Raw genomic sequence first — 19,061 nt, 5'->3', positions numbered from 1 at the left:
TTCTCTCAATCTTCTGGTTGCTTTCTCAAAACAGCTGGAACTTAATGCTGAAAATACAGAGACAACTTTGTCCTACAGCTTTTAATTGCCGATTAAGCAGGTTTAATTTATGAATCCATATTGTGATTAAAATGAGGGTGTTTTTAAAAGCATCTTAAATATTAGCAGTACATCTTCACAGTCCTTCCCTGAATAGAGAGGGTTAATATGTTTTCATTTATAATTATAATTAAAAATAAATGCCCTTACATAAAAGTTGAAGGAAAGTACAATATCTCATATCTGTGTGGATGTTAATATTAGTTTATGTTCATAGGAATATCAAGCAAATAATTCCATGAAAAATCATCTCTGTAATTTAATGAATAGATACTGGCTAGGGGAAATAGGTAAATATCAAAATATTGTATTTCCTTACCAGGAACATATAAATAAAAATTTTCTGTATATGATATATTTATGTATTTATCAAGTGTGAACATATATACGAAATCTTCAAATGGAAGTTTTCTTAAAAACACAGATATACATGTTTGAGTACAAAATTATTTTTTAAGAAGTATTTTTATAAAAGAACTTTGGCTCATGTTGGATTTCATTACAGTCTTAAGTAAATCAAATTACTTCACCATCTTTATTTTCCTACAAGGAGGCTGGAGAGGAGCAATGTTTTCTGTACTTCCGGAGTAAAGATTTATCATTTGGTTCCTGCTGTACTTTCAAAGTTAAACTTTGTGTGTATTATATTAAAAGAAGATAATGTCCAAGTAAAATATTAGTGAATGTGGTTATCTTTGTTATAATGGTACATTGATTTCTAGATTCCCCCACAACCATACCCTATTTCTCTCTCTCTCTACCTTTGTCTCAATCTTCAAGAATTCCAAATTACAGGAAAAAAAGGATTTTTGTCCCCCTCTATTGTATATCAAACTAGCAAATACTGATACCAAGGGATCAGGAAGTTGAGAGGAAAAAAGACTGTTTACTTAACATAGAAAACCTTAGTATCAGTCTGCACTTTCTCCTAATCCCCTAAAAGGGAAACCACTCTCTTGTATAGTGGTTCTCAATCTTTGCTACACATTAAGTTATGCAGGGGATTTGGAAAATTCTGATGCCCACGCACACCCTGAATCAATTAAATATAAATACTTTGGAGAGTGTGATAAGTTGCTGTGTTAATATGAGAGACAGTAGGTACCAAGATAATTCATCAAACATTATTCTGGAATTTTCTCTCAAAGTGTTTCCTGATGACTTTAACATACAAGTGAATAAACTGAATAACATTTAGTGGGCATTTCTTCTGTGACTTGCCCCATTGTAAGCAACTCATTTATATTAATTAATTAACATCATTAATCCTATTTATATTAGTTGTGATATTAAAATATCACAGCAGTACTTTGAAAAAGGTACTGTTATGATCCCAGCATTAGAGATTAAAAAACATGGAGGTACAGTAAGTCGGGGGTCATGAAACTATGAAAGTGTATAACCTGGATTGAAAGGCAGACAAACCAAGCACAAAGCCAGTGAACTTTGCCACTGAACTATAACCACCGTTTAGACATTGATATTGTCAGCTTTCTGGTTTTTAACTTTTTCATTTTGAAATCACAATATAGTCACAGGCATTTTCAAAGATGGCACAAAGGGCTCCAGTGTATAATTCCCCCAGTGGTTACCTCTGAACTAGACTATTGTATCCAAATCAATATGGTGAAATACCAAAATATTTGCACACATCTGCACAGTGTGTTTGCAAAGCTTTACGCTGTGGATTTGTGTTATTACCACTACCATCCTGTCACCACCCTGGTCTCCCCTGAGTTAGCAATTCATGCTACATCCACTTCCCTTTGCCATCCCTATCATTTAGCAACCACCCAATTGTTCTCCATCTCTGTAATTTTGTCGTTTTGAGAAAACTCTTGAAATGGAACCATACTGAACTAAATCAGATTATCCCCTGGTGTGGAAGTGATAATCACCTTCTACAAGTGTTGCATGGTATAGTCACAGTTGCATAAGAAATTGTACTTTTACTGAATACCTTAAGTTTCTTCTTTTAAACTCCTATAATTTTCAATTTTTTATAAAGATCTTAATTCAAAAATAATTTAGAAATGTGAGTCAAAATTTATAAATTTAGATAGAAATTTTTTAAAAGATTTTATCTATTTATACAAGAACTGGGGTACAGGTCAGAGGCGCGGGAGGGTGAGAGAATTCACCAGAGACAGAGCGGGAAGCAGAACAGGCAGACGGAAGATACTGCTGAGGGGAGCAGTGGGCGAGACAGGAGAGGTCTGCTGCGCCATGTGGGTCTCTTCCTGGCCATCGGGGAATTGAACCTGCGCTGCAGAGGCTGCGGACAGCTTCAAAGCGTGGCACTCAAACCACTGTGCCACTAGGGAGACCCTAGATAGAAATTTTTGAGACTAGCTTTTATATTTGGCCTTAATACCTTTGAGATCTAGCCATATAGCTTATGAGTCATTTGCTACTTTTTATTACTATATAATATTCCATGGTAGAGATACAGCACAGTGAACTTAACCTTTTATGTATTGTACAGCACTTTGATTGTTTATGGTATTGGTTGATTACAAATACAACTACTATAAAAATTTGTGTACAGAGCCTTGAGTGGATATGAGTTCTCATTCTTCTGGGATAAATATTTAGGAATATGAGGTTTGGATTGTACAGTTGGTGTGTATTTAGTTTTTTTTTTTTTGACAAAAATGCTAAACTATTTTGCATGAGCAATGCATGTATTCAGTTTTCCTGTATTTTTGCCAAATGTCTATACTGTCACTATTTTTTTATTTTAATTTTTTCCAACATGTATGTAGTGAAGTATCATCATGGCCTGGCATTGTTCTTGCATATACACAAGTCTCTTTAGAGGTGGTTCAAACCTTGGTGAAGTTCTTGGACCCAGTTCTAATGTGAGCATATGGAAGTTTCCTCATCTCTATCAGCAATTATCAGACAAATCTAGGATGATTTCGGGGGGAAATACTCCTTTGCTTATGTGGCTAAGGAGAGTACATCTCAAGTTATGAAAAGGAAAGGAAGTAACTATTCACACAGCAAGGAGATAAAAGGAATTACATTGCTGCCTTCACCGCCTGCAATTTAAAATAATAACATGAGGCAAATAAGAACATTAATGATTTTATTTTTATTTCATATAGTTTTTTTCATGTCCATAATTTTCATTTTCTTATGATGAATTTCCTATGGTTCATGAACTACTGCTTTGGACTCTGCCAGCTTGGGTTAAAATCCTTACTCTACCTTTTTCTAGCTGAGTGACCTTGGGCAGTATATTTCATCTTCTTGGCTTCATTTTCCTCATCCTAAGGTAATGTGGGCAAGTGACTCAACTTTTCTGACACTAAATCTCCTCATCTTTAAGGCAGAACAGTTTTGAAAGATGGAATGAGGAAATAAAGTCAAAACACTTGGACTAATGCCTACACCTAGCGAATGCTTAATAAATATTATTGTTATCTCATTTTATACATGAAGAACATCTGGTTCAACAGAGAAGCACAGGTCATGGGCAAGAAATGGATCTGCAGCCTATCTTTTACTAATTTATTTTACACTCAAACAAAATGATTTTAAAAATGTAAATGCTTTTGCAGAATTGCATTTCAGAGCTACTGAAATAGACAGGGCCAGTCGATAATCCCGAAGACCTTTGCTGATTGTCTCCACTTTGGCGCGGAGGGCTCTTAGCTTTACAACATCCCTTAGAATTTTAGCATCCCCTTTTAGGACACTCTGGCCTTTTGCATGAATAACCACTCTTTGGACAAAGGCCAAATTGGACCTGCTACATATTTTTTGTATTGCCAGGGAGCTGAAAATTGTTTCCATAAAAACTTAAAGTTAGCAAGTGATTTGATGAGCAGGAATGCTGACTGTAGACCCCATTTAAATGAAATGTTATCTCCTTGAAAAGAATTCCATAATTCTTATTAGATCTTTATTGCAAAAAATTACAATCTACTGCTGTTTTTAATTATGTTAGTGAAATGTTTGTGGCAACTTGATCCCTCTTTATTTTATTAGTATCTACATAATAGTCTTGATTTGGCCTATTGACTGACAAAACTTAAAACTATCTGGTTTCTTTACAGAAAATCAGATGCTTTACCAAAAAAAAAAAAAAAAAAAAGTTTGCCAGATCTTAGGCTAAGGCACTGAAGGAAGTGTATGAGAACATGGCTTCTGGGCAGCGAGTAGGCCCTGACTTTGAACTGTAGTCCTCCAGCAGTGGCTGTGAATTACCTCTGTTAATCAGAGGTGATTTTTTGAAAAATATATCCTATTTATCTTGGCATTTGAAAATACTTATTTTGATTCATGTTAGACTAGAACAAATGTCTTTGTTATTTTAGCTTGATTTTCTGTCCTGCAGGAAGAGGATCTACCTTGTTTGGATAAGCAGAAGGAACCTGGAGAAGGTGTGAGGGGGTCTTGTCATTTCTTCCCAGGTAATACAGGAAGATTTTTCTTTCTCCTGTGAAAGCTCAGGGGGTACATTCTTAAACCTGGTAAAGTCGAAAGATGAGGCAATTTCAAACTATTTACGACTATATTTCCTTTTCCCCAACAGTTACATTCTTGCACATTGATTTTAACCTCATGAAACTATTAAAATATTTTTTGTGTTTTTCCCTGAGGCTTTATACTTTTAATGTGTCTTTTAACCTGCACCACTGAGTATTAAGTATTTCTTTTACTTTTTTTTCTTCTTGCTTAAGTGTCTCACACGTTAATATTCAAATGTCACATTACTCCAACTTCAAATCCCCAATACATTCTTGACTTAATTATTTAACTAAGTCACTGCATAATGTGTTCAAGTCATAGAATTTTAGAAGCAGTATATTATGATATTTTTAAAAGGGGATTTGATGTTGGACCAGAATTCTAAGCTCTACTTTGCCACTTAGTAGCTGCACGATAACGATCCACTGAATGAATTGCCGTGAGCCTGTTTTCTCAACTGTAAACGGGCAATCTAAATACTCTCTACATCATAGGATTGTCATTAGAAGTAAAGGATCTAAGTGTTTGGGATACAGACATTACTTAATAAATATAGCTGCATTATTATTAAGAACTGGGTAGGATTTATGGTTTAACTGGCCTAATCCCAGTATTATATAAATGAGAAAAACCATGTTCAGAAAATCTAAATGATATATCCAAACATCCCAATCATTCCTACGTAGCAGTGTTGATGAGTGACCAAAGAGTACCCAGAGATCCCCACAAACTTGCATACTCTAAAGGGTTCTGGCCATCTGTGCACACAAAGGCAAATAAGGGGCCTCCCTAGTGGCGCAAGGGGTTAAGCACAGCACTAGGAAGCTATCTGCAGTCTCTGCAGCAGGAGTTGGAGCTACCCACATTGTGCAGCAGACCTCTCCTATCTCACCTGCTGCTCCCCTCAGCAGTGCATGTAAGTCAATCTGTCCGTTCTGTTCCCCACTCTGTCTCTGGTAAATCCTCTCACACCCATGCACCTCTGGCCTATACCCCAGTTTTTGTATGCATAAATAAATAAATCTTAAAAAAAAAAAGGCAAAGAAGGTTCTTAGTGTCAAAGAATTTTTTAACTGGAATAAGTGTGCATAGAGAGGGAAGAAAGGATATTAGTGTCCCAGTAAACCACCCCAAATTGCCCATCCTCTTGTGGCTAAGTGTCCAAACAAACAGGGTTGACCCGAAGCAGGGCCACTGAGGCCTGAAAGGCTGCCACAAGTCTAAGGCATCTTCTGGCAAGGAACCAAAGGAAAGAGGTGCTGAAGCAACTGAAAGTTGCTATTGCCAGCCTCCCCACATGCCTTTCACCGATGTGTCCCTTCCAAGCATCCTTTCCAAGTGTCTCTACACGTCTCTACTTGTCTCTCCCTTCATCTTCCATGTCTCCTTCCCGGTGCTACCAAGGTACAAGAAAACTACAGAAACATGAGCCCAGCTGCCTTCCACATTATATAGCTTTACAGGCCCATTCAGCTCAACCTTACTTAACTGGGAGTGGGGAAAATGGTACCTCCCATTTTTATGGAAATACCTCTAACAGCAGCATATCCAGTTTCTAAAATTCTTTTTAATTTCACTAACCCAGCCTATTTTACTAAGCAAAGGAGAACCAACGTCATCCTTTCAAGAGCGTCGTGGGACATAATTATCATGAAACTAACTGCATTCATCTCTACTCTTCGTAGGTGGACTATTATAGGCCTGGACATGGTCTGATCTTTGTTCTTGCCTTAAAGCATCATCGCCAAGCCTGCGCTTCCTAGGTTTCCTAGGATTCAGTCTGGAAACGACTTGAACACAATAAGAGTTAATGGAAATATCTGATTTATTCTCACAACGCAAACAAAATGTTTTACAAATGGTCACCTTTTAATAGTAGTAGTAATGATGAAAATAATATTCTTCTTTACTTAATGAGCATAGAGTTCTATGCCAGACACTGGACTGTTGCTTTGACAGATATTATCTTAAGTTTTACAATCATTATGAAAAGGAGGTATGGTTATTTCTGTGCACAGGTAGCATTAAGCTGGAAACATCTCAGCTGAGATGTAATAACTAGAGCAGGTTGCCTGAGATGGAAACTCTTTCCACTTCTCAAGGCCATTTCTTTGAGAAATGAGCTCATGCTCTTGCTTCCTCTAAGGGGCTGTACATGAAAATATTTTGGTGCCCCCTAGAGGTCATCTGGGATGTGCAATTGTCAAATGCCTGGGAAGGAGAAGCTGAAACCAACCAGCAGGTACCTTCTATCATTGCCCTCTTGATTCTCCATACTGAAGTGGTCATCTACAGCCAGAGAGTAGCTCCAGAGAGCAGAGGTCGGTACTCAAACTTCAATAAGCATCAAAACCACTGGAGTGCTTACCAGAATACCGAATTCTGACTCCCCACCTCTAGACTTTCTGATTCTGTGATCTGAGATGGGGTCTGAAAATTGATATTTGTAATGACCATTCCTGGTGTTTCTGAAACTGCTGATCCAGGGACCAACAGTGAGAAACAGCATCTTCCAGAATCATCTCAAAGATGAAGCCAGCTCCAGACGCTAGCTGAGTTTCACTGTTCTTAGGATGCTAGTGCTGTGGATTTCAGCTCTCACCATGTATTTGATGAGCATGGCCAGTGTTTAGAGATGTGTACATGTGTATTGCACTCATTCCTGTGATGAAGATTCCTTGATTCCAGGAGTGCCAGAGGTTCTAGAGACATAGTTGGTTGTAGGAAAACCCCAGTTTGAAGTCAGAGACCTCAGGTTCTGGTTTCAGCTCTGCCATATATATAAGCAGACCTAGTTTAAGACCAACATCTTCACCTGAACTCAAAGAAAATAAAACCATCAAGAATACACCGTGCTTTTGACTCTATCAAATAGTGTGACACTTAGTAGGTGTGAAACAAGAAAATAGCATGAAGGCAGTCAATCCACAGTTCTTCTATCACTTTCATGAATTTGATTCATGCTATTACTGTTATCTACCTTTATTTTTTAAACATAGCTATGTTTTTACTGATATTTATCTCTTTTATATCAATTCTTTTCTTATTTGTTCCCTCCATATTTCCCAGTTTCTCCAAAGAAAATGCAAAGTGGGAGAAATAATTTTTTTTTTTTTACTGTACAGATTTGTAAGTGTATACATTGTTTCTTAAGTTATTCTACAACTGGATTTTTTTTTTTTCTCTCACCATAATAGGAGGCTTGAATGTTGATTCTGGTGGATTCCACTTCTGGTTAATCCAGGTCAGGATTTATGGAGACCTCATGTGGTGACAAGAGGCACCAACAGAAGGTTTCCTCCAGCATGAGTGCAACAGAGTCAAGAGAAAATCAAAACTCATTTGGGAGCAAAATAATCCAGAAAGAATTAAGACCTAGAAGTGAATGGTGCTGCACAGCACAAGGCCTCCACAAATATCCTGCAACAATACCGAAGAAATAATAGCAGAGCATCTTAAAAAATAAGAAACCTGATTATGCATGTCTAAATTCCCCTTTATTGACTGAAAAGTTGGTGACACCACAAAATTAATGTGCCAGTTTTCTCAGGAATTACATTGTTCCTTTTAGTTGTCTGAATGAAATCCTTTGGACATATCTTCTTATTTAAATTTATATCAAATTAAAATATATGTTTCCATAGGTTTGCGGCTATGAATGTTATTTTCGGTTCTTGGTTTTACAGAGACTGGAAAATGAGTCAGAGAAAGAATCAAACTGGAATTCATGTCTATGGTTTTTATTGATGCAATGATATAAATATTACTTATGAATATTTGGCATGCAGGATATGTTTTTGCAATTAAAATGGAGAACAATAATTCTGTGTGATGTCGAAAACTGAACACACATCTCCTTGTTGAGAAGGTATTGCAGTTGTGAAATTAACTAGTGGGGTAGTAAACAGTTTAACTACATAATTTACTGGTACAGTTGAAAGAAAAGGCACAGGAGTGGGGAGGTGGGTGGAGAACACTTTTCATCAGTGATAGGTACTGTTCATGATCTCATTTCCCTTACAAGAAAATGCAGCTATTATGTCCACTTTCTCCTTAAGAAAGTTACCTAACAGACCTTTAACCTAAAATGTAGAAAGACACACAAGTTAATAATTTTTAAATGTTTTGAAGTCTTTAAAAGGACAGAGCAATATGAATCTATGTAATTAAAATGAGTTAATGCTAAGGCTTACAATTCAGTCATCTCATGGGTCCCTATCTTTGAAAATGTCCTCAAAATGATTTTCAGTTTTTAGAGCAAAGTGACATAGGTGGAGGCAGACAGAATGAAAACACAATATTGCACATGTTAACTAGGAAAAAAAGTTAATGGGAGAAGTTCAGATGGAGTATATTCTTGTGCTAAAGAAATGGCTCCATTTAGGGCACCTACTATGTGCCAGGCCTACTACAGCTGCCAGAAATACAAAAAACGAATCTGGCAGGATCTCTGGCTGTCAAGGGGGTGACAGATAATTAATGATAAGACAATGCTCCTGCAGGAAGGCTGTGGTGAGGCTGGGGGCTTGCACTCCTTCTGTGAAAGACCTGTCCGGTGGCGTGGGACCTGGAATCAGAGCTGAGATGTCTTAAATCCAAGCTCAGAAACTGACTCCTTAGCTGTCCTTTCAAACCCACAGTGACACCGGGTTTTTGCTGGGAGGTGGGGGTGGGGAAGCAGGCGCGTGTAGTCACATCTCACCGAGAAGACAAGAAACAACAAGGAAATTAATTGTCTTCCAAAGCATAGCGGTGGTGGGGAAACCAGCCAGGACTTCCCTGAAATAAAGGAAACCTTCTGCTACAGCGTGCGTTGCTAGGGGATTTATTTTTTCCCTTCCCGCCCCTCCTAAGAGAGTAAAATCCCACAGACACACGAAGCCCTTAGGGTTTAGCGGGCGCATTGTGTGTGGGTCCACCGAGCGGGCTGCAGCAGAGGGCGAGCCGGTCCAGAGAGGGTTAAACGGAAGGAGGCGGCTGGGGGATGAGCGAGCCTGGCAAGAATGTTGAAAAACACTGTTTCCCAACTCGCAAAAACTCTGAACTTTCCAGCTCCCCAAAATACGCCTGTGTGTGTGTGTGTGTGTGTGTGTGCGTGTGAGCGCAGACAGCTCTATTTCGGTGGCTTTTTTGTTTCTGCCATTGCACATCCTAATCTCCGTCTCGCTCTGTCTCGCTGCGCTGCAAACACTGAGCAGCCCCCTCCGGAACGCGTGGCCCGAGCCGCCGCCGCGCGCTGGCAGCGCTGTTTATTTATGAGCCGCGCGCAAAGCCCGGCTCCCCCCCTGCGCCCGCGGGAGCCCCCAGCGCCGAGCCCGGGTCACCCCGGGGGCCGGGAGCTCGGGGCGGGGTCTGGGGCGCCGCCTCCCCGCGCCAACTTTGCGGGCGCGTGGGAGCGCGGCGCGCGGGGGGCGCACGGAGACGCGCCCCTCGGCCCGGCCGCCGGCCTCACCTCTCCCGGGCGAGGTGCGGGCTGCGCGCGGGTCCCCAGCCGGGGGGCGGGCCCGGGCGGCGCGGGGCGGGGCGGAGGGTGGGGGCAGCGCTGGGTATATAAGGCCGGCGCCGGCTTAACTTCTGACTTGGGGTTATTTATTGGGGGAACTCGCGGGCGGCGGAGGCCGGCGGGGGCGCGTTGCAGGCGGTGGCGGCCGCGGGCGGCGCTTCAGACCAGGCGGCGGCGGCCAGGGATGGGAGCGCCGCGGCTCCGGGGCGCAGGACGGAGCTGCCGAGCGAGCCGGGCGCGGCGGGCGTGCTGAGCGCAGAGGGCAGCGCCCGGGGGCCCGCCGGCGGCTCGGGGGGCGCGGGCCGCGTTTTTGTTCTGCTGCGCTCGGCGCCCGGCGGCCCGAGCCCACGACTCCGGGGGCTGCCCGCGGCCACCATCCCGCAGCGGAGCGAGCCCGCGGGCGGCCGCGTCCGTCCTATTGTTTAGACACTTGCCAGGAGCTCGGAGCCGCGCGGCCGCCACCCCAGCTCTCTCCCCGGAGCGCGCGGCGCGGGGAGGCGCCGGGAGCGGGGAAGGGGCTGCGAGGAGCCGGCGGCTCGGGACGGCGGCCGCCGAGTCAGGTGCAGCGCCCGGAGCCCGGCGGCGTCGCGGCGCCCGCGGGAGGGCCCCCGCCGTGGCCGCGGGGCCCGGGATCCCGAGCCTGGGAAAAGTTCCTGCACTTTGAGGAGGAGGAACTACTTGAGGGCGGCGGCCGAGGGGCTGCGCCCGCCCGGGAGCCGGCCCGGGTCTTGGCCACCTTTGCCATCAGGTGTCTGCGGCGGGGCCGTGGCGCATCCGGGCGCCGGAGGGGCTGGCACGCGCGCGCCCCCGGGACGGCCATCCGGCGGCCTCCAGGGCGCTCCTCGGAGTAGCGGATCCCGCCCGCCCGCGGCTGCTCGCCACCCCCGAGGACACCCCGGCGGGACCCGGGGCGCGGACACGTCCACCTCGGCCTTTGCGCTCCTTCGGGCCTGCCGGCCAGCCGGCCCCCGCGCCGCTCTCCTGGAGCTCTCGCCCGCGACTTGCAACTTGGCCTTTTGGATTTGCTCCGCCAGGTGACTAGTGGATATCCCTGCTGGCTGCTGCGGCGACCCGGCTGCCCTTTTGTCTCGTTCTGCTTGACCTCCGGGGAGGCCCCCGTGCGGAGCGTCGCCAAGGACGCCTGTCGGGAAGCGGCCTGGCCGAGACACCTTCAAGCGAAGTGCATGTGTGTTTGCAAACTGCCCTTGGCTGTCGGGAGACGGCGTGGACGCGTCCCGGTGGCGGTGGAGCCTCAGGTCTGGGGGAGGCCGTGTGAGTGACCCGCCGGGGGATCCCCGCAGCGCCGCCCCGCGCCCCGCTGGGCTGCGCGCCAGCCCTGTGCGCCCCCCGCGCTCGCCATGCCCAGTCGCTCGGCGCGCTCCACTCGCGGCCCGCGGGGCTCTGGCGTGTTCTAGCTTCCGAGAGCCCACTTGGACCAAGGGCACCATCCCTGCTGAACCCCTGTCCTCTGTCTCGCGTAACCTGCCGGCTGGAATCGGGTTTGCAGAGGGAGCCGGTGAAAGCGGAGCATTCCCCAGCCCGGCGCGACTGGCCCTGCACGTTCGCGGCCGCCGGGAGCCTCAGCTCTTTTACCGCCAAGTTGATCTTTGCGAGACAGACGCCGCCGACGCGTGATCTGCTCCCCGGCTCTTCTGGGGTCTCCTTATAGCCTGGGTCAGGCCAGTTGCTTTTGCCGGACCTAAAGTTGCCCCAGGAGCGCCAACCCTGCTGGAGGGGGGCGGTGGGCAGGTGGGAGGCGTGTACCTGTGTCAACTCTGCTGCTTTGAACGTTATCGCTGTTACTTCGTGTTATTTTGTGCACATTTACGCGGACGCTCCGGGCTGCGAGCTTCGCGCCAGGCGCTGGGCCGCAGACACAGCGCGTTGCGCGCGGAGCAGCTCGCTGAAGAGAAAACCCCTGGCGCCAGCGGGCGAGGAGGCGACGGGGGAAGATGCGCGGCGTCGGCTGGCAGACGCTGCCCCTGTCGCTGGGGTTAGTGCTGGCGATCCTGAGCGAGGTGGCGCCGCAGGCGTGCCCGGCGCAGTGCTCCTGCTCGGGCAGCACGGTGGACTGTCACGGGCTGGCGCTGCGCAGCGTGCCCAGGAATATCCCCCGCAACACCGAGAGGCTGTGAGTATGGATCCCCCCCACCCCTCCCCCACCGCGCCGCGCACCCCCTGCGTTGAGCCTGGAGGGCCCCAGAGGCACGGGGACCTGTCCCTGGAGGTGGCCCCCGCTAGCTCGCGGATACCCGCGCCCGAGGATCGAACTCTCCGGCAGCGGGGAGGGTGGGAGGGCGCTGCCCGGGGAGGGGCCACTGCCCCAGGAGGGGCGGACCCGCCGGCGGCTGCGCTGGGCCGTCCGAAGGCGCGGGTGCCCGTGCGGCCCCGCGCAGCCAGGTGCGGGAGTTGTGTGGGGGCTGCGGATGCGGCGGGATGGGGAACCACCGCGAGCGCACGGCCCCGAGCCAGGGAGGCGCGACTTGGCCCCCCAGACTCGGTGAACGGAGTCACCTTGGCACCGCGCGAGGGTCTGTGTCTGGGCACAGGCTCGGCGCCGGTCGCCTTGGGGTCGCGCGGAGCGGAGAGCGGACCCGGGTGCGGGCGTCCTAGCGGCGGGTCCCCAGAGAGAGAGAAGCCTCCACTCTGTGGTTTGGGGTCGCTCTCCTGGGGATGTGGACAGGGGAGAAGGGTCGTGGGGCGGCCGCGTCCTCTCGAGGGCGCTGCGCCCAGGCCGCGCCGGGAAGGGGTTTCTCCGGACAGCGCAGGGACCCTGCGCAGCTGTCCGCAACTCCTCCCCCGCCCCCCAGCGCCCCAAGGAGGCGGCTGCGGCCGAGGGCCCCCAGGGACCTGTCCAAGGGGGGGTGGTGGTGGTGACTGCAGTGTAAGACCGAGTGCCCTCGTGGAGGCGAAGTTGGGGCAGGCCTCCCTCCGCGCCAGCCGGTCGGGGCGGGCGGCTGCGGCTCCCCGGCGGCCTCGGCTGCCTCTTCCGACCTTTCCAGCTGAGCCCCAGTAACCCCAGTCCACCTTTCTGGCAGTTTCTGCGCCCCTTCACAGGGCAGCGGCTGCGCTTCTCCTCCTCTTCGCGCTCTGCTGCCCGCAGACATCCCCGCCTCCCCGTCTCTGCGAGTCTCTAATGAAGAAGTCATCGCAGACCCCGTGCTGACGGCCCCCGCGCCCCTCGTGGGCACCCTCCCTCCCCCAGTGCAGCCAAGTGGAGCCCGGAGGCCATTCTCTTTGTGCGCGCCGAGGCCGCCGCCCCGCGCTGCCCGGGCGCTCTGGGCGCGGGGCTCTGGCCGGGGCGCGTGGGCCGGCGGGGCGCGCGGGGCGCGGGGCGGTCGCCCCGGGCTGGGTCCGGTGGCCTCCTCGTCCTCGGGGTGAGAGGGCTGCCCCCGGCGGAGATGCCCAGGTCGTAGCGCACGTCTCCACCCGCGCGGCCCACTGCGCTGCCAGCCTCTTCTGAGCTAATGATCAATTTGGTCGCCCGCAGTTTAAAAGCCAGAGTTGAGTCTCCGTGAACCTTTGCAAAAGGCTTCTCGCCCCTGCCCTCACAGGCCGCCCCCCTACTATTTCCCCCTCCTTTACAGGCCTGTGGCCCTGGGCAAGTTGGGGACCCCAGCAAGGCTGTCTTGTCCAAGTATCCAAATGTGAACTACCACTTTTCACATTTGGGGGTGGAGAGGGGCGGTCATCGACTCAGGTTAATTAAATCTGATAGCTTGTAAGAGGCCCCTATCATGGCAGAACAACTTGATGGTACTTTGCTCATCCTTGAAAGTGGGCTGGGGAACAAGGGGGGGGGGCAGCAGTACAGAACTGGGTCCTAGCACGTGTCATTTCATGCCGTTCAGAAGGGTTTAAAGTGTAAGCACTCACACGTCTTACTTAAAAAGCGTTTGCACTCCGGAAAACAGCAGTTGAGTTTCAGGTTCTGGCGGGGAATGATGCTGGGAGGGATCTCAAGTTTTCAGAAAATAGTTTACTTAGTATACTGGCCTATCCATTTCTATCTCTGGCCAAATAAACACTTTGAGTACGGATTTCAAACCCAGTGTTTTTAAGTCAAAGGTAAAGGAAAACTCAGCTTCCAGGAAGGAGAATGTTGAAACCTCAGCAAAGCTGGGTTTTACTTGAAACGCTGGGAACCAGGGCGAGTTTAGATCTGGACCAAGGATTCCAGAAAAGGGTCTGTTGGGGGAGGAACTGGGTGGTAAAATCTGACAAAAATATCAGGGCCTGGCGACTGTTTCCCTGATGACTCTGGCTAGTAGATTTCACTTTACAGTCCCAGCTGGGGGCCCCTGAACAGCAAAAGAAGAGTTTAGTTTTCACACAAACATGGAGTTGTTGGAAGGTAAATGCCTGTGAATGCAAATCTTTGAAGTGCAGACCTTCTGATGGCAGGCTAGCTTTATTTCTTTGCCTCGGAAGTTTAGCCACCTTGCCACCTAAGGACAGGGCTTCTGAATTTTTTTTAAATTTCTTCCTGGATGGTATTGGGGAATTGTTAGGTTAACTTCCTGACCAGGACTGTAAGGGGGGAGGTGGGCTTGCCAATGATAGTGAAACAGCAGAATACCTGTGAGATTAATATACAGCTCGTTATAAAAACAAACATTGACAGCACCCCCATACATACGCAAGAGACTGTTTGGGGCTCACGTAATCACTTCTTTTTTTCCTGTCACATGCCAGCAAGCATGGGCTCTGTAAACTTAAGAATCACTTAAAAAAAAAAAAAATCCTTTCAGATGTTATTTCCTTCTCTGACTTGTACTGCATAAACCACTTTATGTTTAAAGTTCTACTGTAGTTTAGATGTCCCTTTGTTGAGCCAGGTATTGATAGAAATAAAACGGAGCTTTCATTTTCTTGTTTCTTCTTAGGGATTTGAATGGCAACAATATCACCCGGATCTCCAAGACGGACTTTGCTGGTCTTCGGCATCTAAGAGTTCTGTAAGTATGTTCTTCTTCTGTGTTTTGAAGAATTCTCTTTTGTTTTTAAGGTTTCCTATTTTTGAGTCATGACAGGTTGCTTTTAAAACAGTCCCAGTGACAGAAACAAACAAAAAAAAGTTTAGATTTTGGTTTCCTTTTTATTCTTGTTTATCACTGTACTACAACTTTTAATAAAAAGGTAGGGTTTTATTTTAAGACTGGATGCATGCCATAGAAACAATATTATAAAAATGACCTCAAATGTTTGCTCTACCATACCATAAGTGCCTCATGCTTATAAAAATGTAGAATAATTGCTTTCACAATATGAATAAGTAATGTGAGACATTTGATACACTTAGGATTTGAGACTAACTAGGAAAAATTTAAGTGGGCCTGCGTTTTATTACTAATATGAAAATGTTCAGGCTTTTCTAACAAATAGCAATTAGCTACAATTTCTAACATTAAAGTCAAGCCACCCATTTTTGGCAGTTTTAGGAGGAAAAGGTTTTTCTGGAATAATCCATTGGTCTTTTTTTGAATTATTTCCTGTATTTTATGTTTTTGTAGCCATTATAAACTTGTTGCATTGTTACTACTTCTTTAATGAGTTGGATAAATTAGTGGTGAGTACACCATCATTTGAGATTCAGAGTCTTATAAAATTGTTCTTACCCACAGCTTTGTAAATGTTTACATCACAATGAACATGTACTCTAGTTCATTGTGTATTCAGTGGCCATCTTTTAGAGGAGACATTTTGACCATTATAAACTCCTGCAGTTTCTGATGTGTCCTTAAGTGAATTGAAGTCTGTTTGATGAATTACTATGTATTGACACATTTGGGTAAGAATTCAGTTCCCCCAAAACAGCCCACATAGCTGTCGTGCTTTAGGACTTAACTGTCCTTTAAGTGCAGAGTTAGAGAACTAGGAAATTTTGTGAGAAACTGTGCTAGCATTTTTAAAGAGAGTTTTGTGATGTGGACACTATTTCCCCTTCTGATTCATTTGATATTGAATCTCAAACCCGCGTCATAGTTGTCATAGTTAACATTACAAAGGGAAGGTGGTTCCAAGTTTTCAGTTGCTGAATTGAAACTTACTCAGATGGTGAGCTGTAACATTAAGACTCCTGGTATACTTTGCATTTCAGTCAGCTTATGGAGAATAAGATTAGCACCATTGAAAGAGGAGCATTCCAGGATCTTAAAGAACTTGAGAGACTGTAAGTATTTTCAATTCCAAACTTATGACAACATTAACTATAGCTTTAAAGACACTTGCATTTCAAGGATCCTGTCTTCAATTTCATGTCGTAGTCTTGAAAAACTGACAGGAAAAAGAGGGTGAATAAGTGGTTTTGGGAATCATTTAGAAATGGTGGGATTTTTGCATGAAGAGTACTAACTTGTAGTAAAACTCAAATATACAGATTGACTTTCCTGAAACATTTATTCCCTTTGACAGCCATGGCTTTGCTGCTCAGAGGTGTACATGCTTTTCATATTGTTCATGTAGGTTTTTTATATGCTAATGTGTGAAGAAAGGTGGTGTTTTATTTGCATTTGTGGTGGATTATGGCAAAGAAGAGGTTTGCTAATAGTTATTTTAATTCCCATGCCCTTGCTTTGTGTGTCATTAGTGACCTCTGAAGAACAATTTTAAATTCTTTGTGAAAAAGACTTGCTTCCTGATATTTGACTCTTAAGATGAACATTGCTAATAGCTGCTGTTTATAGTTTGATTTCATTATTTTATATTGGCTTGCTAAATATTTCCACTGGAAAAGGAATTTCAAGAAATGAAAGTAAGAATTATGTTATCAGAGAGTGGATATTTTTGCACTGGCTCTTTTTCCCAAGAAGAACAATTGTAGACTTTGGACTTTAAAATATATTTTTATTTTTTTCAGACACAAAACCTTCTGGATTGATAGACATTATTTAAAGGTCATTGTTGCTTTATGTCTACAATGTATATCTACAAAAGACAAAATCTCTGTCTGAAGGAGTTAGACTATGTTGTAGATTTTGTGATCCAAAGTATGAATTTGGTCTCCTATGTCTTGATAATTCCAGCTTAATAAGGTTTGCATTTTAAGGGCAAGCAACTGCTATTAAAAGTAGCAACAATTATTTTCATAAGTTTCCACGTCTGCTTTAATAGTCACTTTAGGTAAAAATAAAAAATTTACTTAATGAAACATACAGTTCATTTTAGACATGGCACACATTCAGATTTATTAGACCCAAGGGTGGGCGTTAATTCTGTGCATTTGTCTGTAAGTAGAAAAAGGGCTTGTAAACTGTAAGATACTTGTGAATACACTATGCAGGCTACATTTTTACCACAAGTAACATGCAACATAGAGATGTCTATAGTTTATTTTACTAGAAAACTTTGTCCATGATAAAGATCGCATTATAGGGAATATTTGTGGGATTCGAAATAAATTTAAAATCACTATTTGGAGCTGGTTTTGAGGGGCACGAGGGAGAAGAAAAATGAGCTAAACATTTGGTGAAGTTCATAACACAGTTCCTAAGGTCATAACCTATCTCTTAATCTATAAGAGTACTCGAACATACGTATTCTTTGATCTCTCTCGTGGACATATGTGAATAGATAATTCCTAGCGCGTACCTTGCAAAGGTATTTTTCAAAGGTAATTTTAATTCACTTATCAAAAATGTTATCACTGTAACTTCAAGGTTTGGGGAGATGAATACATAATTTAAAATGATCACTTACACAACAACTTTTTGAGGAATAACTTTTGACCATCCCATGGAACAGATGTACTTTGACTCTTAAACAACTTCCAAATTATGAGGAGGTCTCAGTGTCTTTTCACGAAGCCTCTGTTTTGGTTACATTACAGTTTTAAATGTTTCCGAAACACTAGAACAAAACAAACTTCCTCCCTGTTTTTCAAGTGACTTTGGAGTATCATTTGAACTTTCATCTTGAATAAATTAACTTTTTTCCAAAAATTATTAACTAGATGCTTTCTGATCTGAAACTTGATTAGAGCTGTAAGTAGGTACTAGTTTTTTGACTTTTACTTCCCCTGGGAATGTCACTTCATCTCAGAACAATTTTCTACTCTACTAAGAGGCAGTCAGATGTTTGGGGGGGTAAAGGAGGATTTGTAATTTTGAATGAAAACTAATATATATGCAGGACTTCTTTAAATCACCCCAGCTGTTGGTCGAGAGCAAATATTTCATATTTGTGAGGAAAAGCTGAGAAAATTCCTTTTGTTTACAACTGCCAAGTCCATCTGATGGAAGCACATTGTTATCTGACAGCCAATTCATCTCCTTGGGACTCTGGAATTCAAAACTATTTCTTAGGAACATTGCGGATATACTTTTCAAATATTTATTTTCTTTTTACATACATGAAATGGCAAGGTAGTTTTGCTAAAGAATGCATTTAAGTTGTTGTGAAACAGATTCTTTTCAGTTTTGTTCAAGATATTGTTTTAAGAAATATAAATAATAAAAAAAATTACATAGAGAGTTCCATAATCAAATCACTATGGCCTGTGGTTTATATCCTTATTTTTGTAGGTGGTGTCATTAGCATCACATGCTTTTTTTTTTTCTTTTCAAATGCTGCAAGAGACAATGTAAGAGCTAGGAAGTATCAATGAATTAACTTTTAACTAATTATATGTTCTGCTGTCTTATGTGCTCCCAGCATATTAGATGTAAAGTTTTCAATTCAGAGTCTAAATTATGAAAAGATGTATAAATGCAGGTTTATGTTGTAAATGACATTTATACAATATATATAGTAGTTCATCTTTATTCTTTGTGTGAAGAACAAAACAAAATAAAAACATGAATTTTATTTGTGTGCAATTTATGGTTCTAATTATTTTTCATTTTAAAATGACAGAATCAAAATAAGTTCAAATATTTTGTGAATATTTTAAAATTATACGTTTTTTTCTTTTTTTGTTGTTGATAGTTTAACTTGAGCTAGAGAAACAAGAAAAATCCAAAAATAAAATGAAATCCTATAC

At 44.5% G+C, this 19,061-nt stretch overlaps 1 protein-coding gene across 3 annotated transcripts in view; it reads left to right on the top strand.

The window, feature by feature from the left end:
- Positions 1–12,033: 12,033 nt before the first annotated feature.
- SLIT2 (slit guidance ligand 2) overlaps positions 12,034–19,061 on the top strand; it is a gene marked incomplete at both ends in the record, with an annotated part of 302,355 nt that continues 295,327 nt past the window's right edge. For all 3 annotated transcript variants that reach the window (XM_084234111.1, XM_084234110.1, XM_084234109.1), the window contains 3 exons: positions 12,034–12,212; positions 14,968–15,039; positions 16,182–16,253. In XM_084234111.1, coding sequence (XP_084090237.1) covers positions 12,034–12,212; positions 14,968–15,039; positions 16,182–16,253 — 323 coding nt within the window. The remainder of the gene's footprint in view (positions 12,213–14,967; positions 15,040–16,181; positions 16,254–19,061) is intronic.

The sequence above is a fragment of the Talpa europaea genome (assembly GCF_964194135.1).
Source record: "Talpa europaea genome assembly, chromosome: 5".
NCBI lineage: Eukaryota > Metazoa > Chordata > Mammalia > Eulipotyphla > Talpidae > Talpa > Talpa europaea.
This window is presented reverse-complemented; position numbering and strand designations above follow the sequence as displayed.